Source organism: Canis lupus, chromosome 11, assembly GCF_003254725.2.
Source record: "Canis lupus dingo isolate Sandy chromosome 11, ASM325472v2, whole genome shotgun sequence".
NCBI lineage: Eukaryota > Metazoa > Chordata > Mammalia > Carnivora > Canidae > Canis > Canis lupus.
The window spans coordinates 27106776-27128474 of record NC_064253.1 but is presented as its reverse complement, the minus strand read 5'-3'; the positions used below and the strand labels follow the sequence as shown (position 1 = coordinate 27128474).

Sequence of the window (21699 nt, the reverse complement as noted above, 5' to 3'; positions counted from 1 at the left end):
CTCACCTCTATAAAGCTTTATAGTAGAACTATGTTGGAGGTCTCTAGATTTTCTCCAGATTAAGTTGTGTTACTAACCAATGAGCATGTTATCCTGTCTACTGTTTACACCAAGCACATTTGACTGTGCACCTAAGCAAGGGCATGCACTGAATGAAGGAAAACAGATTAACAGAAAAACTAGGAAAATGCCTCCCACCTCCCATGAAAACTAACCCCATCTCAGGACCACCACATTACCATTATGCACACCATTTGACCTGAGTACAGCGATAAGTGAACAAGCAAAAGCCTTGGATTGAGGCTTAGAAGCCCATTTCACTGGCATCTTTCCCACATGGAATTGGCAGAGGAAATATAAAAAGAGAATTTTCAAAAGTATTTTTTTTCCTAGGAATCCTAATTTTATTTTTCTCTTCAAACTTTAAACTCTAGTTAGTGTACATATAATGAATGTAATATTGGTTTCAGTTGCAGAATTCAGTGATTCATCACTTACATACAACACCCAGTGCTCATGATAACAAATGCCCTCCTTAATACCCATAACCCACCTAGTGCATCCTCCACCCACTCCCCTCCATCAACCATCAGTTTGTTCTCTAACATTAAAGAGTATCTTATGGTTTGCTTCCCTCTTTTTTTTCCCTTCCCATATGTTCATCTGTTTTGTTTCGTAAATTCCATATGAGTGAAATCATATGGTATTTGCCTCTCTCTGACTTATTTCGCTTAGCATAATACACTCTAGCTCCATTCACTCTTTGCAAATGGGAAGATTTCACCTTTTTGATGGCTGAGTAATATTCCTGTGAGTGTGTGTGTCTGTGTCTTTATCCATTCAGCACTCAAGGTACTCCATAGTTAGGCTACTGTCAATAACGTTACTATAAATTTCAGGGTGTATATTTATATCCTTTGGGTAAACACCTAGTAGTTTAATTGCTGGATCCTATGGTAGTTCTACTTCTAAATTTTAAGAATTTTTTTGAGGGAGAGAGAGAGAGAGACTGCATGTGAACTAAAGGGAGGAGCAGAGGGAGAGGAGAGAGAGAACCTTAAGCAGGCTCCACACTCAATGCAGAGCCCGACGTGGTACTCGACCTCATAACCATAATATCATGACCTAATCTGAAATCAAAAATCAGAGGCTAAGACAACTGAACCACTCAGGCGCTCTATTTTTAATTTTTTGAGGAACCTCCATCCTGTTTTCCAGAGTTGGCTATACCAGTTTGCATTCCCACCAAAGATATTTTAATATTGTAACAATTATAATGAAATTAATCCAACTCAAAAAATAAAATTTAATACGGACCTGTCATGCAATATCATAATAGATATTTCACAACTAAAAAAAGAGCCAATTATTTTTTAAAATCATTCTTAAACCTCAGAAAATCAAGAAATTTATATTGTTAAATAAATCATTGCAATATGTCCAATAATTTGTACCACTTCAAGTATATCTTAGCTTTCATGACCCTATTCAATCAACAGATACTGAAACAGCCCATACTATATACATCAGATACTGTACCAGGCACTGGTACAGAAAACAATGTAACCTAAATGGCTATTTCCAGGAAAAGTGCATCTACAACTAAGCCACAAGAGTAAAAATTGAACAGATATACGAACAAAATAAGTGCCTAGTAAAATAAATTGCCCCTAAATAGAAAACTGATACTATGCTAGAATAATCACATAGGCTAGAAATGACGATCGAAGTTTCTCTTTGATAAGAAAAAAAGGTCTTCAAAGCTCTGTTCTCATCAATATTTTGAATTACCATAGTATTATTAACAATGATCATCTCTGGGAGTTAAAATTATGTATTTCTATAACGTCTGAATTTTCAAATAAGCATGTATTACTTTTATAACTGATAAAAGCATTTCTGTCCTTCAAAATCTATCTCAACAGCACCTACTAAATGAAATCACTCATTTCCTGATTAACCACCAGAGAAGTCTTATTTTCCTTTGAAACCCCACGATACTTTGCACTTCTCCTATGGTAATTATGATTGTTAAAGTATTGACAAACATTTTCTAACAAGTATAGTCTGATTACTTGCAAGTACAAATTCTCTCCCAAAATACCAAAGTAGTCAAGCAGATGTTCCACTAAATGAACTAATGTATTTAATTAACCCTTTAAGAATGACTCTGGAAAGGGGTATTAGATGATAACAATACAGCAAACCATTTATACTTATAAGAAGCTGGGTAAATTTGCTTCCATAATCTTGTTTCAATAGCATTGCACATATAAATTGTTAAAAGAGTCCTTAAAGAGTTTGAATGCAAACCAGTCCAGTCTATGATAAAAAATTTCACATTCTCAATTAATGAGATCTGAACCAATGAGACTTTACTAATGCCTACCAAAAATTCAAAAGAAGGGACTCACATTAAATACAAAATTTCAATTCCTTTGGAATAGCCACAATGCTCCATAGCTGGAACTTTACACACAGAATTAAGATTCTTCAAGCACCATCAGTGCTATGTCAAATATAAATTTTAAATTTTAAAAAGAGATCAACTAAATTCATCCAAAGAGCTTAATTTCACACACACACACCTACCCAGAGAATTTAGACAATGTTGTTTTTTGGTTGGTTGGTTGATTGGTTGGCTGGTTTGGGGTTATAATTTTTTCTTCAAATTAATGTTTTGGTCTATGGCCTTAACTACCATATCAGAAACTTTTAAAAAGGTAATTTAAAAGGGTGCCTGAGTGGCTTATTTGGTTAGGCATCTGACTCTTGGTTTGGCTCAGGTCATGATCTCAGGGTCCTGGGATCAAGCCCTCCATTGGGCTCTGTGTTCAGCAGGGAGTCTACTTCTCTCTCTCTCTCCCTCTCTCCCTCTCCTCCTCCCTGGACTTATGCATTCTCTCTAAAAACAAATAAATCTTAAAAAAGAGAGATAATTTAATAATTATAACCATGATGGTTTCTAAATATATTCAAATTCTTTAAAATTCCTCCCTTTAAGAAGTACAGCTTAATTATCCTCCTTGATTATGGGCTACACTTTGCAACTGGCTTATAACAAAGAGAATATGGCAGAAGGAACATCAAGAAACAGATCATGAAGAGATAATGTGGCTTCCATCTTGGTTACTCTCTTGGTTCACCTGCTCTGGGAGAAGCCAGCTGCCACAACATGAGAAGCAGTCCATGTGGCAAGGAACTCAGGACTCTAGCCAGCAGCCATGTAAGGGGAACAATCTCGGAAGAAGATCTTCCAGTCACAGTCAAGCCTTCAGATGATAACAGCCCCACCTAACATCTTGACTGCAATCTCATAAGAGACCCTGAGCCACAGCCACCTAACTACCTAACTAAGTCACTCTCAGATTACTGACCAGAGAAACTGAGCTATTAAATAAATGCTTGTTGATTTAAGCTATAAGTTTGGGATAACTTGTAACACAGCAATAGGTATAATTACAATAATGCTAATACAATAGTGGTGGCCCTCCAAATCATTTGAGGGCTTCCTTTTTAAATTACTCATCTTCTAAATATATGATTTATCATCTTAGACTTAAACACTGTCAGGGATATGGTGTGGAAGGCAGAGGAAAAAGCTTACCACCCTGACGAGTCCTTTCCTAAGCCCCTAGGGGCAGCAAGGCTTGGTGACCAGTGGGCACCCCCAAGGTACAAGAAGAGCCTCTGCTGCCTGCTCTGCCTCACCCTGCCCCATGCCAGGCACACCTGCCCCAACCTCAGCTTCAAGTGGAAGATGAGAAGGCAGAGGAGGGTAAGGGTAGCTAGCATCATGGGCCTCAGCTGTACCTACCATGCCCGGGAGATGAGGATGCTACTGCCAAGGACAGCCCAGCAGCCACAGCCCCTAAGTCAGGCTCTTCCTTAGTTGCCAAATCCTGTGTCACCACCGTGGGATCCTGGCTGGGCCAGAACTGGAATGGAGAGTTACCTGCCCTATTCCCTAGTATCCTCCTACAACCAACCAGGAGCACCTGCTGAGGCCTCGGCAGGCAGTGGGACCCCCAAGGCCACAGCCATTTCCAAAATAGCCAGCCCCCTGTGCTAGGGCTTCAGTAGGCAGAAGGATGGTCAGTTGCAACCACTGTAGAGTAAGGGCATTGCAACACTAGTCATGAAGGGGTGCTAGCAACTGGTGGCCCAGGGTACCAGGGCTGAGGTTCCCAAATGGAAATGGACAGAGGATGGTGGGGATGCCCCTGCACCTAAGCAAGCAACCCTTGTCTCAGGCAGTAGAACCAGGAGGCAGAGGCCAAAGGGGAGGACACCATGGCTGTAGCAGTGGCAATGGTGAAGTCAGTGTGGGGCTAAAGGAGAGAGTGCTGCTTACTGCATTCAAGCACCCGGCCCTGGACTATATTGTGCTCTGTATGCTGTACTACAGCATCTGTGTCAAGGACAGCTTCCTGAGGGTGGCACTGGGTGGCCATGTGCTGGCCAAGGTAGAGACCCTGAAGTGGACTGGGCACTGGTGTGACAGGCAGATAGGGAGCCAGCAGGCTATCCCACCACATAGCATCTGCAGGGCCAGACTGCCTAGGTAGAAGGTCACGAGCCCAGCTGCCAAAGCATTGGGGTCCTCATAGCCCATGTGGACATGGTAATCCACCACTGCACGGAGTACTGGGTGACCGTATCATCAAGAGGCACACCAAGGCCATGGTGGTATCTTACTCAGGCAATAGGCTGGAGTGCATAAGGCATATGGACAATCCCCACAGCAATGGGCACTGTATCACCTCTATCTATTACTTGAATCAGAACTGGGACATCAAGGTGCATGGCAGCCTGTTGTAGATCTCCCTGAGGCTGGCCCATGATAACCAACATCAAGCCACTCTTTGATGGGTTGCTCATTTTCTGGTCTGACCAGTAGAACCCCCATGAGGTGGCACCACAGGTATGCCATCACTATCTGGTATTTTGATGCCAAGAAGTGGGCAGCAGCAAGTTTATCAGCTACTATCCAGAGAGAAAGGTGTTCAAATACCTGTGTTACAGCCAATTACACCCACATAGTGACCAGCCCCAGAGTTGAAAAGACAGACAGCTTGCCCTGACTTCAAAAAAGCCTCTGGCCCCATGCTGCTGGCCCCACAACCTACCAGTTTTGATGCCTGCTCCTTTTCTGCCACCGCTGCTGCTTCCAGCTTTGCCTCTGTCCTGACTAGTATAGAGGGCTCTGTCTAACACTGAGGACCAAGGAGAAGAGATCTCTGCTGTCCTGGGATGGAGCTAGGGTTGTGACCTGGGCAGGGGACAGGGTTGGGAGCTACCATCACTGGAGCCAGGGGCCTGGCGACTTACCATCTGGTCCTGCTCCTCTCAAGTGTGGAGAGCTAGAAGGAGGCATTGCCACCTCCAACCAGAACACAGGCTTGGGGGTTGGGATGTCATGGCCTCTTGCTGGTAAAGGTTTGTTGGTGGGGAGTATTCCCAAGCCCCTCACTCCTCCAGCCTGGAATGTGAAGTAACTCCCCAACCCCTATGGCCATGGCACCTTTTAGACTATGCTGCCACTGTGTGGGCAGGATAAATGGTGCTAGGAGGCGCATGGGTGTAAAAAGTCCTTTCAGCTAAGAAAAACAAAAGGGTACCTCAGAGCTGGAAAAAAAAAAAAAAAAAGACTTAAACACTGTCACACAAAGAAGAAAATATGCCTAACAAATATGAATCATGTGTAGAATCACTCTATACTAAAAAATAGAAAAAAAACATTTACAGATATAATGAATAAGATGATAAGATGAGAAACAATTTCCTTAGCAGTAAACTAAATGTAAGCAAGCAACAACCTGAAGAACAGAAAACGGAAACAATTAAATGAAAACTGAAAGAGGATGTGCAGGAGACTCCCACTTTGCATCACCAGCTCTTCTGTCTACTTGGTTTCTTACCATGTTTGTGTATATCTTTGAAAACAATAAAAATAGCAAATTGCATACACTCACTTGCCACTGTTAGCCAACTGCCTGAACTCCTTCACTGTCATGGCTTTTTTCTGGATGTTGTATTGAGTGAACAGTCCCGATTGTCCTGTGACCATCTGCTGAATTGGTGCTGGAATAAGCAAATTATCAATGTCATCATAGCACTGCCTTGGCTTCCATTCCCGAGGAGGAATCACCTAAAAATAAAATAATAAAATAAAACATTATCTGAAAAATATTCCAGGTAGTTATTTAGTTTTTATATTCAAACAGAATACTAGTAAAGAACAACTCAGCATTTTTCTTTTTTTTTTCTTTTTTCAACTCAGCATTTCTATAACAAATGTGTAAAAGAACTGTGAAGATTCAGATTAGGGAAATGCTTGCATTCTCCTAAATATTCACCTTATGGCTCAGCAGTTTAGCACCTGGCCTTCGGCCCAGGGCATGATCCTGGAGTCCAGGGATTGAGCCCCACATCAGGCTCCCCGCAGGGAGCCTGCTTCTCCCTCTGCCTGTGTCTCTGCCTCTCTCTCTCTCTCTCTCTGTCTCTCATTAATAAATAAAATCTTTTTAAAAATCTAAATATTCACTTTATCGATGATTTTTTTAAACAGCAAAATTTATTGAGCATTATACCAAACAGAACTTCTAAACCAAATACTATACTTTTATTAACTATTTTTAGTTGATGGTATTAACCTCTTTTTTTTAAAGATTTTATTTATTTGAGAGAGTGAGAGAGAGCATGAACACACAAAGGGTGAGAGAAGCAGACCCCCTGCTGAGCAGAGAGCCCAATGTGGGGCTGATCCCAGCAACCTGAGATCATGACCTGAGCAGAAGGCAGACGCTTAACCAACTGAGCCTCCCACACGTCCCTACTACTAACCCTCTCAATTTTAAGAGTAAAATTCGGAGATGCATAGAAGCAAAATAATTTGAAGGTCAAATAATGCTTATATTAATATGATAAAAATAGGTAAATGTTTAGTCAGTATTACTTTCTTTAATATTTCTCACACAATATGGCAAATAGCAGAGTAGTGTGCAAGTAAATGTACAATCAGTTTTCTTGGAAAGTGGAGAAAACCCTGATTGGCAGCTCTTGCCAATTTCCATGATGTAACTACACCCATCATGGCAAATTTGAGCTCACCAACATGATGTCACCGAACATGAAGTTGAAAAGAATTGTGCCTTATCAATTTTTATGTTCCTGTATGCGGCTGTTCAGCACATCACTCTTTTCCAAAAGTACTTAATTTTTTTTATTTATTTATGATAGTCACACAGAGAGAGAGAGAGAGAGGCAGAGACACAGGCAGAGGGAAAAAGCAGGCTCCATGCACCAGGAGCCCGACGTGGGATTCGATCCTGGATCTCCAGGATCGCGCCCTGGGCCAAAGGCAGGCGCCAAACCGCTGCGCCACCCAGGGATCCCTTTTCCAAAAGTACTTAATTACTGGGGATCCCTGGGTGGCTCAGCGGTTTAGTGCCTGCCTTCAGCCCAGGGCATGATCCTGGAGTCCCGGGATCAAGTCCTGCATCAGGCTCCCTGCTTGGAGCCTGCTTCTCCCTCTGCCTGTGTCTCTGCCTCTCTCTTTCTCTGTGTCTCTCATGAATAAATAATAAAATAAAATCGTAAAAAAAAAAAAAAAACTACTAACAGTGAAAAGATCAGTAAACAATAACACCAATAACATATATACATACGATTAAAAATTAGAAGGGACAGTTACTAAGTCATGATTTATAGCTGGAATTTATTCACCTTTAGAAATTGTTTTAATTTTTTAGGATAAACTTTTAAAAATCAATTGTAAAATATAGATAGCACACATTAATAAATGTGTAATTGCAAATACGTAACTATAAATTATTATAAAGCAAATATATCTCCAAGTATCCTTCTAACACATTTCTCTCTTGCCCAAAAGGTAACCACTATCACACCATTTCCTTGCTGGGGGGTTCATAATTTTATGCTGAGTATGCATCCCTAGCACTGGTTTTTGAAATGTTTGGAAATATAATCATCCATATATACAGATCTTCTTTGAGGTTTATATTTTGTATTTCACTCAATACTTTTGTGAGATTCAAATATGATGGTCTACATAGCTGAAGTTCACTGATGTTCATTCCTACTCAGTACTTCTTCATATAAATATTTATTTATAAATGGGGAACACTAAGTGTTCCTTGTTTTTCTCTCTACATTGGCTTTTACACTGCAGCATATTGCACTGCTTTATCATTATGTTCATCTTTCTGCTGCATATGAGCACACAGTTCTCTAAAATAAACACATTTTGTGAAATTACTGGGACATTAGATATGTATAGATCAAATTTAACAGTTATTACTAAATGTTTTCCAAAGTGGTTGTACCATTTCACACTCTCACCAGGAATGTATGCAGAGTTCCTGTTGCTCCCCATCTTCATCATCACTTTGTATTGTTGATCATTTTTCAATTTTAGTCTTTCTTATAGGTGGTGTAATAGTAGTCAACTGTGCATTTTATTTGCATTCTTAATTTCTAAAGAAACTTTTTCACATATTCACTGACTCCATGAATATTTCCTATTGTAAAGTGTTTATTCAAGTCTCTTACCCATTCTACTATTGCATTGTTGGTCTTTTTATTAATGTATAGGGATTCTTTATACAGCCTGGTTATTCTTTGATGTGTGTGTGTGTGTGTGTGTGTGTATACACTTGTAAACATCTATACGTTTACGTGTATATGTATCAAATATCTTCTCCTAACCCATAAAGTGCTCTCCAACCTTCTTAAGGGCATCTTTTAATAAACATAAATCCTTAATCTTAAGGTAATCCAGTCTGTTCATTTTTACCTTTATGGGTACTGCTTTGATCTTTGGTTTAAACAAAATTTTTTTCCTACTCTGGGGCATAAAGACATTCTATTTTATATTCTAAGAGCTTTAAGGTTTTGCCTTTCATATTCACATCTACAATGTACATCTGTAAAAGGCCTAGGTCAAGCTAAATCAGATGAGAACACTCAGGGTCAGAAGAATGAGTGATTTGTCCATTGTACACAGCTGGTAAATGACAGGATTGATCCCCCCACCCTAGCCAAAATCAAAAGTGAGCTATCAAGTCTAAGGTTAATTTAATTTTCATCAGCAATACAGAGATATTTCACATTTTATTTCCTCCAAGATATGTTAGTTTAAAATAAGAATAGACACCCCACATATTATATGCTATTGAAAACACATACTCAATACTTTATTTTTTTTAAAGATTTTATTAATTTATTCATGAGAGACACTGAGAGAGAGAGAGGCAGAGACACAGGCAGAGGGAGAAACAGGCTCCATGCAGGAAGCCCGATGTGGGACTCGATCCCGGGTCTCCAGGATCACACTCTGGGCTGAAGGCGGCACTAAACCGCTGAGCCACCTGGGCTGCCCCATACTCAATACTTTAAAAGAATAAGGACAATTGTACCAAATGCATATGGATAAACATACCAAATTGTCTTCATAACATATTGAAAGGGGAAAGGGTTGTAAATAATAACTTTCTGTTCATCAGAAATACTTATTTCTGATGAAATAGTCTGATGATGAAAAAAATCTATGAAATTCTGATGAATTTCTATGTGGCTCAGCTGGTTAAGCATCTGCTTTCCACTCAGGTCTTGATCTTATAAATATTTTGCGTCTGTGTTCATTTACTTTTGATGTAAGTGTTCACACAGAACTTTAGAATTTTTTAAATTCAGGTCTATAACAAATATCTCATCTTTGAACTGTTATTTTAAATCTCAACATATCAGGTTTTCTTACATATGAAATGGCAGGAAATGGAAAGACAACATATTTAGGACTTTAAAAGATTCTAAAGTTAAATTTTTACATCCAATCAATCTAATGGAAAGAAACCCATTCCTCCTAAAATTTACCTTCTTGATTATAACAAAATAAAAACATACATTTTATTTTATATCACCATTTCCCCAATCCCAGCCTGCAATCTATACTCAAAAGATAATTTCTGACTGAAATCTGTATTTGGACTACTTACCTTGAAATACACTGCTATTATCACTGCCTACCTACTAAGGAAGAAGCAGGAAGAGGAAGAGCAATGCGTCTTACAATCTTTCTTTACACCTTGAAGACAGATTCCTATCTGTACTCTCCAAGCTATTCACAAAACTATGTAATGTGCATAGCCTGTGGCTCAGATCACTGATCTGTGATCTCTATGTCCAGATCACTGTTGTGGAGTAATTTCACCCACTTCATATGTAATAAAGATTCATCATAATCCTCTCCCTATGTCTCTGCCTCTGTGGGTCTCTCATGAATAAATGAAATCTGAAAGAAAGAAAGAAAGAAGAAAAGAAAGAAAAGAAAGAAAAAGAAAAGAAAGAAAAGAAAGAAAAGAAAGAAAGAAAGAAAGAAAGAAAGAAAGAAAGAAAGAAAGAAAGAAAGAAAGACAGTCAAGGTCAAATCTCTCACTTTGGAAATAAGGGTTAAATCTAAAGTATAAATCTAAAAAATGTCGATAAAAGAAAAACCCAAGACAGACTATAACCTAAGGCCAAAGTTACTACTACTGGAACTACTCAACCTTTTTCTCCAAATCATAAAATAAGACCAATTCATTAAATGGTGCATTAACGGGATCCCTGGGTGGCGCAGCGGTTTGGCGCTTGCCTTTGGCCCAGGGCACGATCCTGGAGACCCGGGATCGAATCCCACGTCGGGCTCCCTGCATGGAGCCTGCTTCTCCCTCTGCCTGTGTCTCTGCCTCTCTCTCTCTCTCTGTGACTATCATTAAAAAAATAAAATAAAATAAAATAAAAAATAAATAAATAAATAAATAGATAAATAAATAAATGGTGCATTAACAAAGAATCTTATGGGTAACTCTGTCCCCAGGGCTTGCCCTCAAAGCAAACTAGCAGCATTAATACAGTTTTGGTTTTTACAACTTGATTTGGTGCAATTTTACACATTTGCTATTGCTACAACTTCCAGGAAAAAAAGGCAAGCAGGTGAAACTGACTTTATGTGACATGATGTAAAAGATAACAAAAATGGCCAAAAAACTCATACAAAAAAAAATTGGTTCCTTGCATTCCTAGAAATAAAAGAAAATTATCACAATACTGAATAAATGAGTATCTATCTATAAACCTCACTCAAAAAAAAAAAAAAAAACCCTAGACTCAGGTGTGTTTTGTTCAACATTCAGAAAACTAATTGTGGTTCTCATTAACTTCATTCTGCTACAGAATGCTAACAGCAGCACAGGGGTACCCTGTGAGCCTGCAACTCCCTTATGAGGGTGTGTGGTGCTTCCTCTTCTCGTGTTACTAAACGTGCCACCCTACCACAGGACACTCACTAATCTCAGTGGAACACAGCAAGATTATGTTTTCAAGGAACAAAAGGAAGAGAAAAGTAGGACAAAGGGCTGCATTCAAAGCCTAGAGAAGGGGACAACCAGTCACCCCCAATCTTCCTCAAATAAAGCCCAAATCCTTGTTAACCCTGCTAGTTTATGATCAAAACTATGTGTCAAATAATTCTGAAATCATATTCTCTTCTACTCAAGAATGATTTTTCTCAAAGGGGGTGGTGGGGAGGATGATTTTTCTCCAGATCAAAGATAATCTGAAGTGCTGAGGTTCCAAAATGGGGTTTTTTAAGAACTCAATAAATAGGTTAAACTAAGAATTCATCAGGAGAAATTCATTATAAATCTCTTTACTTTTCTCTTTGTTTTCTCTTTATCCTCCTTTTCTCTCACCCACCCCTAATAAACTTTCATCCCCAACATTTTAAACCTTTTCTAGGAGGAACTTGAACCATATACAACAAATGATAGACCTCAGGGGATAGATACCAGCACAATCCATAAACTGAGTTACAAGCAGGAGCGTCCAGATAGATGCAGGAGGATTTGAATACCAATCCCTGCAGTTCGACAAATCCCAATCCTTATTAAGGCCAGATAACTCCAGTACAATCTGGCCCCTTCCAGGGTTCTTACCTTACTTGCCAACCTCTTCCTCTGCTCAATGAGACCCAACTCCACAGACCACCTTCCTATTCCTTCCACACATGAAGCTCAGGTCAGCCTCTAGGCCTCTGACTTACTATTCTTTCTGTCCCCACATCTTGAACAAGCTGATTTCTTTATATCCTTTGGGTCTCTGCTTAAGTGTCCTTATCTTACCATGCTAAGAGGCTACCACTAGAATATAAGGTCATCAGGAAAAGAAATGTGGTCTCTACTATCTCATTTCCCCTAAACACAACCCTAGCACCTGGAAAGTGGTAGGTACTCTCCACACTTGATAAGCAAGTATTTGAAAAGAAAACAGAATAGGCAAATCTACAGAGAAAGAAAGTAGATTAGTAGTCATCTACAGTTGAGGGGATAGCAGGGAATAGAGAATGAGTGCCAATGGGTACCAGTGGCTTACACACTTAAATGGCCAAATTGTATGGTATATGAATTATACCTCAATAAATCTGTTATATCTGTAAAAGGGGAAAGAGAGAAAGAAAAAACAGAAGAAAAAGAGGAGGGATGGGAGAGGGAGGTGAGCAGGGTAGTTAAGCTTCAGGTTAATAATGGTCCTCTTAAAAAGTGATGAAATCTATGAATACTTTCATACCTCTCTCTAAAGCCCATACATGGGTCTTTTTGGTTTCTAGGAGCCACACGTGTTTTGTTTTAAAAAAAGCCCTAGAACACAATCTAGCATAAATAGTTTAAAGAAAAATAAGACAATTACTCTTTGAAGAAATCAAATATTCTGTGTGGATTAACAAGAATAAATTTTGCAAATATCTTCCTCTGGAATAAACAATTTCCCATATCATGAAGACTAAGAGCATAAATAAAAAGCCAAGTGATTGGTTTTAGTTTAAAGGATCTGAAGATAATCACCTTTGCAAGACCTGCTCGATGGGCTCCTTTAGACTCCATGAATGCAAGGTATTTGTTGAACTCCCGGAACTCCTCCATGGAGGGTCTGAAGGTCATGATCTTACAGCTGGGGTTCAAAGGACTCTCCACCTCGGCCACCTCCATGATGGCTGGGCAGTGTCTGCAGAGGAGATGATGCAGTCATCAGCACTGAATTATTGTGGGCTTAAGGTTAGTGGTCATTTCCCCCAAATAGCATGTGAGCCCCCGCAACACCCACCAGCAGAAACTCTTTTCTTTTAGTTACTTACCATTCCCTCTACCACCCCATTAGGGAGACTTTCTCATCTCTCCCTGGAGGGAAAGGGAGAGTTGCCTCTAGTCAGCAACTCCCAAGTTCCTATTCCTTGCATTCAAACACTGACCTGACTGTACTGCTCACCTCCTTAAAATCTTTCCTAGTAAGAATGATTTTTCTAACTTTGCAAGTTTACGAAAGGTGTTTCTCCTAAGTACCAATTCTGAAACAGACACTCTCATAGATGCACCTGTATAAACGCCTAACCTAGGATGAGTAGTGAATGGACAATGCTCAGCATCCCCAGTATATTTTAAGTGTGCTTCCACTTGTCTACCATGCTTTCCTATAATAATTTACAAACTACCCATTCAGCAGAAGTACCAAGCACCGGGCTAACGTACTGGAGACAGAGAAAAGGGTAAGATTTGTCTGCAAATCCAAACACACTATCTAGAGGTGGAACAGACCTCAATACAAAACTACACAGGCACGGGTAACTAACTTTACCTAAATTACTCAGAAATGACTTCAGAGTTAAGACTTATTAGAAGGTGTACAGGTCAGCCAGATGAGAGAAAGAGCATTCCAAGCAGTGAAAGTATCTACAAGTATTGCAAAAAGAAAGAGAGTTTAGTATGCCTGGAGCTTAGAAAGGAAAGATTACAGGCTATCAAAGGAGAAAAGTAGGCAGCAGACTGTGCTACAAAAATATAAACTTAATCTTGCTGACAATAATCAGGATGATGCCCTCAACATGTACTGGACACCTAATACACACAGAATGCAAAGATAAGTAAGAAGCACTGGCCTGCCTGCCTCAAAAAGGAGTCTTATTCCCATTCCACTTCCAGAAGCAAGAATAGTGCTCAGCATCTAACAACCCAAACAACAAATACTCTCAGAACAAAGATTTTCCTTTTTTTTTTTTTTAATAAACTTAATTTGTCTGACAAAAAGAAAAATTAGGAAAAGATGGAATAGATAAAGATAAAAACATGTTACGGGATAGTAAGAAGATAAACAGATGAGGACTACTGATGAAGATGTGATCATCATTCACTAAAGGTTTAAACAAACATCTATCTCACAAAGTATCTGTGAGGAGAATCCCTACCACCCATTGGGAACTTAAATATAAGGGAGAAAATAATCTGCATGAATACAGATATATTAATACATGACAGAAAATATTCTATATTCTCTTTGCCTCAGGGACGAGGCATGCAAAAGAAAAACCTTCCAGGCTACTTCCCCAACCACTTCTCTTCACACCTATACAGATGTACATGCCCAAATCCATGGGCTGCAAGATGAAAGTTTAACCTCTATACAAGACACACATAATCCCTTAGAAGCGCCTAGATCAAATGTTTACATAACTATCATGAGCTTGTCCATCACCACAGCTTGCATTATACTTTAAGGCCCAACAATACTCATTGATTTGTGCTTCTCTAAACAAGTAAAGGCTGCTCTGATGGGAGGGGAAGGCTGCCTAAATCTTCCCCTCCCATCAGAGCAGCCTTTACTTGTTTCCTCACCTGGCAAACTCCTGGCCACTGCCAAGATGCTCAACCTTTCTCAAGAAGGCCTAAGTGAACCATCCTGTGTGTTTTGACCACCCTCTCTTCATTCCTTATAGTAGCTGCCTGTCCCAATGGTTGGCACTTATGATCATACACTGAACTCTAAACCCCTCAAAGGAAAAGAAGGCTCTCTCTCTCTTTTTAAGATTTTTATTTATTCATGAGAGACAATTTACAGAAAAATTGGTGGAATAGAAAAAAAGAAAAAGCCTGTATACATTTTACCCACATTCATCTATTAATCTTTTACCCTATTTGCTGCCTTATTAATTTGTATTCTCTCCATATATTTATCACCCACACACAACTTTTTTTCTAAAGCATTTGAGAGTAAGTTGCATAATATTGTGGTCCGTTACCCCTAAAAACTTTAGTGTGCATGTCCTAAGAACAGGGATCTTCTCTTGCATAGAGACAATAAAATTTTCAACTCTGGTAAGTTTAGGAAGATACAACACTTGTATCCAATTTCTGTGTTCCAATTTTTTCAAGCAACTGAATAATATACTTCATACCTTTATTTTCCCTCTAGTAGGGAATTCAGTCTAGAATTAGAAATTGTGTGGGGGAAAAAAAAGAAAATGCATGTAGCTGTCATGTCTCCTTAGTAGCCTTTCTATCCCATAGAAATATGGGATATTTCCAGAGCCTCTGTCTTTAATTTTTTAAGAATTCAGTTATCTTTGTTTTAACATTTAAATAGGGTGTGCATTTGTTTTAAATATAACACATTTTTCATTTTGGTGTTTTTTAAGCTACAAGTTTTTCCTTTTGTTGCTGGCATATAAAAATGTCATTAATTTCTAAATTAATCTCATACCTAACCACCTACTTATAATCTCATTTTCAATAATTTGTCTATAGATTCATTAACGATTCTATCTAGACTATATGAAAAATATCTAAGAATAGTGCTTTTTTGTTGTTTCCTTCACAATACTTATTCTATTTCATTGCTCTTTCTCATCTTATTGACCTACGACATCCTAGTGCTTCAGAGTAGTAGTGACAGTGGACTGCCTTAATATACAGGGAATGCTTCTAACCTTTATCTTCAGAATATTTACTCTGTATAGGTACCCTTTAGCAGGTTACAAAAGTTCTACTTGGTTCCTTTTTCTAGGAGGTTTTTGTTGTTTTTTTTTTATTCTTTTATTTTAAGTTACAAATAAATGTTATATTTTATCTGTTGCAATGGGTTTTCTACTTTTATCTATTATTTCAATTAAATATGATTCTAATGTTGAACTAACCTGTATTACAACCTGAGGCTGTATTATCAGAACTACATACTGAAATTATCCGTGCTAATAATACATTTAAGGTTTCATAAACAATTTTCACAAGTGAGGTTGGCTTGTAATTTTCCTTATTCCTATTCACACTATCCTTGTCTAATGATAGCATTAAAATTTACTAGCCTAAAAAAAAATAAGCCAGGGAGTGTTCCTGAGAGAAACTCTGACTTTGTAAGGGTTAGAGTTAAGAATTATTGGAATGCTTTATAGAACTAGCCTGCAAAACCATCAAACCTGGCATTTTCTTTGGGGTAAGACATATAACTACATAAGACATATAACTATAACTAATTGAAGAGATTCAATTCTCTTAAATGGTATATTTCTACCACTTCTTTTTGCATGTTCTAATGTGTTTTTTTTTTAACTGAAGTAGAGCTGACATCCAATATTGTATTTGTTTCAGGTGTACAAAATATTGATTGCACCTTAATATATACAATATAAAATGCTTACTATAATAAGTGTAGTTACCATCTGTCACAATATTTCTACTGCTTCTAGAATCTGTTTTTAAAATTTACACTTTTCCGAAAAACTGTCCATTCAAATGCATATGCCTGTTTTTCTAGTTTCATCTGTACTCTCTTCAGTCTTCATGTTATTCTTGTCCTTTGTCCCCCCGCCTTCCCCAACATAAGGATCTACAAGTTCCTATCACTCTCAAAAATACATCACACATGACCCCAAAAAATAGTTAAGAACCAGTGGATTAGATCACAGCCACAGAAGTCAGCTGAACTATGCCTCCATCAATACCTAGAAGTGTGACTTCACCTAAGCACTACACCTTTGTTCATGTTAACTCTTAGTAACCCTTAAACTTTCGAAATTGAACAAATTCTATGTTCCTAAATGCTGGTGAACCAGTCCTCCAAAAAATAGGAATGAAAGTGCTCTGATTTTTCATACAGTTCCAGCTTTTATTCTTAAAGAGTCCTTTCTACTTTCTTTATATTTTTTAATATAATTAAAAGTTGACCCAAAAAAAGGAAAGAAAGGCCTATGTCAGTCCAACTTATTTTTTCAAATCCAGAAGTCTGGGAACCAGTATCTAAGTCTTTTATGGCCCCAATGTTATATGTAAGAGAGGAAGGAACAAAGTGCAAAGAGATGAAAGACACTAATTATTTGCATTAACCAAAATCAAGTAACTTAGTTAAGTTCAAGTCCCTATTTAATCAATACCTTTTTGATTCCCAAGCTTTTAACCCCACAATACCCCCAACTTCTACTTGAATAGATAAATCTTCCAAACGTAACATTCTTACTGAACCATTCTCTTAGTAAAAATGGCTTCCGATTGCAAATCACCTAACTTCAAAGCTTGACATGTAAGATAACTAGTCCCATCATTTTCCTCCAAAGCATAGAGATTTTCAGATCTCACTACCTATCCCTCCTAAACCATTCATTCCTTCAAGTGATAGTTCTGTTTCTATAGCTAAGTACAAAGATTAATCAAGGAATCCGTCTGATAAAATTACTTAACTTCAAGGACCTGGAGGGAATAAGAAGGAAGAAAAAACTGTCTTATCTTAGGTTAAAATAAGAGAGCCATCTCAAAAATGCAAAACACAGGCACTGACTACTGAAAGAGCTACACCCGCTACAGAAAAGATAACAGAAAAGACCACAAAGTGATCCTAACTCTGCCCATGAATCCCTAAAGAAGTGTCCAAGCCAAAGCAAAAGGAAGAATCTCTGCATTTCTAATGACAGAGGCAGCACTTAATATATCAATCAAAAATATAAACAAACTTGGAGCACCTAGATGGCTCAATTAAGTGTCGGACTCTTGATTTCGACTCAGGTCAGGAGATGGAGCCCAGCTTCAGGGTGGGCTCCACCCTCAATGAGGAATCTGCTTTTCTCTCTCCCTCCCTTTGCCCCTCCCCTTGCTTGCATGTGAGTGCTTGTGGGTGCGTGCACTCTCTTTCTCCCTAAAATGAATTTTTTAAAAAGATAACAAACTGACTCAAGGTCAAAGAGTTTTGAAAAGATAATTATAGGTATAATTGAGATTTTACTATAGAAAATAAATAGACAAGGAGGGAAAAAGGGAGATTTGGGTGCTTGAAATATGCTTCCATCTAGCTCTGGGTACAGAATCCAACAGTAAAAAGAATTCCTCCCAGGATAACTGCCTACCTTGACCAAAATCAGAAGGAAAACGACAACAGTAAGAAAGATTGGACAAGTGACCAGGAATTTCTCCCCCTTTGTCAGAAACTGAAAATTCAGAAGGCTAAGGAATACTAGCAAAGTTGGCAATACAAGGCAATATGTACTTCAGAGTATATAACATAAATGCTCTAGGAGATTCTAGAGAAAAGAAAAAATGGGCACAGTGGGGAAGAGCATAGTCAAGAGGTGAGTGTGAGATGGACCTTGAAAATAAATGCCATTTGAATCGGAAAAAAAAAAAAAAAGGTAAACTACCCTTCTATAGGAAATAGGTAGCAAACAATTAACACCACTAACATAGGAAACAGTAACCCATTCAGTCTTCCCAAGAGGCCTAACAAGGTAAGTATTATTATTAACCCTACTCTGTAAGTAAGGAATTGGAAGCCTAGAACAGTTTACTCAAACTTTTTAGTCTGAGGACTCTTATACTTTTAAAATTTATCAGTGTATCAATCAAAAAGATAACAAACTTGGGACATCTGGGTGGCTCAGTGGGTTAGATCTCAGCTCAGATCTTGATCTCAGGGTAAGTTAAGCCCCATGTTGGGCTCCACAGTGGGTGTAGAGCCTACTTAAAAAAAAAAAAATTTACCAAGGGACCCAACAATAAGAGCTTTTATGTGGGATATATGTTTACCAAAAAAAAAAAAAAAAAAAGAGGAATTTTTTAATCTATAAATTATAAGATAATTATAAATTCAAAGATAAATTTTTAAATTATAAATTATAAGATAAATTTTAAATCAAAAGATAAAATCCCCATGTATGAAATTTTTAAGATAATTTTTAATTGTTCAGTAGTCAAAAGTAACAATGGTTCCCAACCAGGGGTGATTTTTATCCCCAGGGGAAACTAGCAATGTCAGCAGTTATTTTTATTTGTCACAACTGGAGAAGTGCTAGTAGCACCTAGTGGGTATAGGCTAGGGACACTGCTAAACATACAAAGCATAAAAAGGCACCCACAACAAAGAATTATCAGCCCCAAATGTCAAGTGTGTTGAAGTTCAAAAACCCTGCTATCGGGACACCTGGGTGGCTCAGCAGTTGAGCGTCTGCCTTTGGCTCAGGGTGTGATCCTGAGATTCAGGATTGAGTCCCACATCAGGCTCCTAGCAGGAAGCCTGCTTCCCTCTCTGCCTATGTCTCTGCCCCACCCCCCTGTCTTTCATGAATAAATAAAATCTTTAAAAAAAAAAAAAAAAACCCTGCTATGGAGCCTAAAGAAACTATAGCATATGTTCAATAACAGACATTTTATGATAATGTTCACAGTAGCATTTTTGTAATAGCTAAAAATTGAAAGCAACTAAAATGTCCATTTATAGTAGAATCAATAGAGAAGAATATACTCAACCAATGGAATATGGTGGTGAAAATGAACAAACCAAAGCTACTCCCAACAACATACATATGTACCTCAGAAAGTTAAGTCTTGGACTATTCAAACTGTATGTCTATTTTTACAAATGTAAAAAATAAAAATTTCTTCTTTAATAATAAATGCATATAAAATAAATCCATCTTTTTAAAACAAGAGAATACTGGGGTACCCAGCTGGCTCAGTTGGTAGAGCATATGACTCTTAACCTCCAGGTTGTGAGTTCAAGCCCCACATTGGGCTTAGAGTTTAAAAAAACAACAAAATATCTTTATGTGAGCTCAAGCCCTGCATCAGGCTCTGTGCTCAGTAGGGAATCTGATTGGGATCCTCTTTCTCCCCCTTTTGTCCCTATCCTCATATACAAGGATTCTTTTAAATCTTAAAACACCCCCCCACACACACACATACAGAAATAAAGCAAGGGAATACTGAACACAAAATTCAGGACAAGATTGCTAAAGGAAAGCAGATGGAATACAAGAGAATTACACAATTATATCTGGGTGAATTCATAGGACTATACCATGTCTTTTGCACACCTCATTACATAAAACCTTTTTTAAAATGATGAAACAACCAATACCAGTGATATGTTTCTGAAAATACCTAGAAAATTGAAATATACTTTAAATTAAAATCTGCATGGCCAATAAAGATCTCAACACAGGGCTTTAAGTTGCTTTCTAACTATCTTTTGTGACATTTTTTAAATTGAAAAGTCGGTGATTGGGTTATGCAGTTGTATTCAAATACTTAAAATGAAAAAAAAAGAAAAAAACTTAAGATGGCAATAAATTGCCTGGGTCTCCTTCCCTTAGTCTCACTGTTATACAACCAACAACACACTACAAATACCTTTAAATTTACAGATTGAATGAACAATCAAGTGGCTAAATAACCGAATTTTATATAATCATCAACTATAACATCAACAGTGATTTTGGCATTAAAAGGTAATTTGTGTAAAAAAATCATTTGTACACTAGGAACTCAGATAATAATCTTTTCTAGCTATATGAACTATGTATCCTACCAATACCCTTTGATCTGGGAGAAAATCTGGACATAAATGCATCATTAATAGCAGAGGAAAAGAAAGTTTACAAACAGCAGTAATTCTAAATAATAAATCTTTTTATCTAGGAAGTAGTTTGTACTGTTTCATAAAAGCAATTTCTCACATTGCAATGCAGGAAAATGTCACATCAGATCTTACAATTCAATTGGTCAAGGTAAAGAGAATACAGTCAAAGAAAAGAAAAACTCAGTAAGTATAAATGTAGACAATGCTAAATCCTTTGAAGAAAGTAAAAAATAAATTCTAAACTAATATGGGTACTACATTTAATAGTAAATTATCTGATAGACAATGATCACAAGGCAAAGAAAGCATCATCTTGCCGTTGTTTATTTTTTAAGAATGGAAAATACTAATTAAAAATGACCAACATTTTCTTTACTGCTGGACTCCTTCTAAATCTACTATTTTAAATTTAAAGCCAAACATAATCTCTAAAACATCTAAGCATGGAACAAAAAATGCTTTAAAAGTTATGAAAAATGTAAAAATCATTTTTAAAACATGTAAATTTGTATCTGAGATTCATGACCTTTATGAAAAGGGCTAAAAAGAGAAACTGAAGTTTTTTAAAATACAAGTTTAAAAAAATAAAAACCTAATTCTCTGCTAATGCCAACTTTAGGAAAATCCACAAAACTACACCTAAAATATGGCTCCAGACAGGAGCAAAAAATATGTAATCAATGCCAACTAACATTTCTGCATGCATAAAAAAAAAGGATTGTTCTCCTATGACCGTGAATTTAGAAACCTGATTCGCTTTCTAAATCCCTATTATTATGTAGGGGGATTAATAAGGACACACAAAACAGCAAAAGAAAATAAAGCAATTTCAAGTTTCCAAAACTTGCGTTGCACATAATTGTGAGTTCCAACTAGATAGTTTGCTGGGCTTGGATCATCTCCTCCATCGGAAGACGAAATGCTCCCTAGCATAGGCAAGACCTACCCGAGTCGCCCAGGTCCCAGTGCCCA

The 21699-nt window shown here is 37.8% G+C and overlaps 1 protein-coding gene and 1 pseudogene across 14 annotated transcripts in view; one reads left to right on the top strand and one right to left on the bottom strand.

Moving 5' to 3' along the window:
• The window catches only part of KDM4C (lysine demethylase 4C), a 408440-nt gene that overhangs the window by 372850 nt on the left and 13891 nt on the right, over positions 1-21699 (bottom strand). For all 14 annotated transcript variants that reach the window (XR_007413967.1, XR_003129808.3, XM_049116088.1 and 11 more), the window contains 2 exons: positions 12906-13065; positions 5976-6151 (listed from right to left, as the gene is read on the bottom strand). Coding sequence is in view for 12 of the 14 variants with exons in the window: in XM_049116088.1 (XP_048972045.1) it covers positions 5976-6151; positions 12906-13065 (336 nt within the window). In the remaining 2 variants the exon portion in view is untranslated. The remainder of the gene's footprint in view (positions 1-5975; positions 6152-12905; positions 13066-21699) is intronic.
• LOC112650314 (prolyl hydroxylase EGLN2-like) lies at positions 3797-5043 on the top strand (annotated as a pseudogene).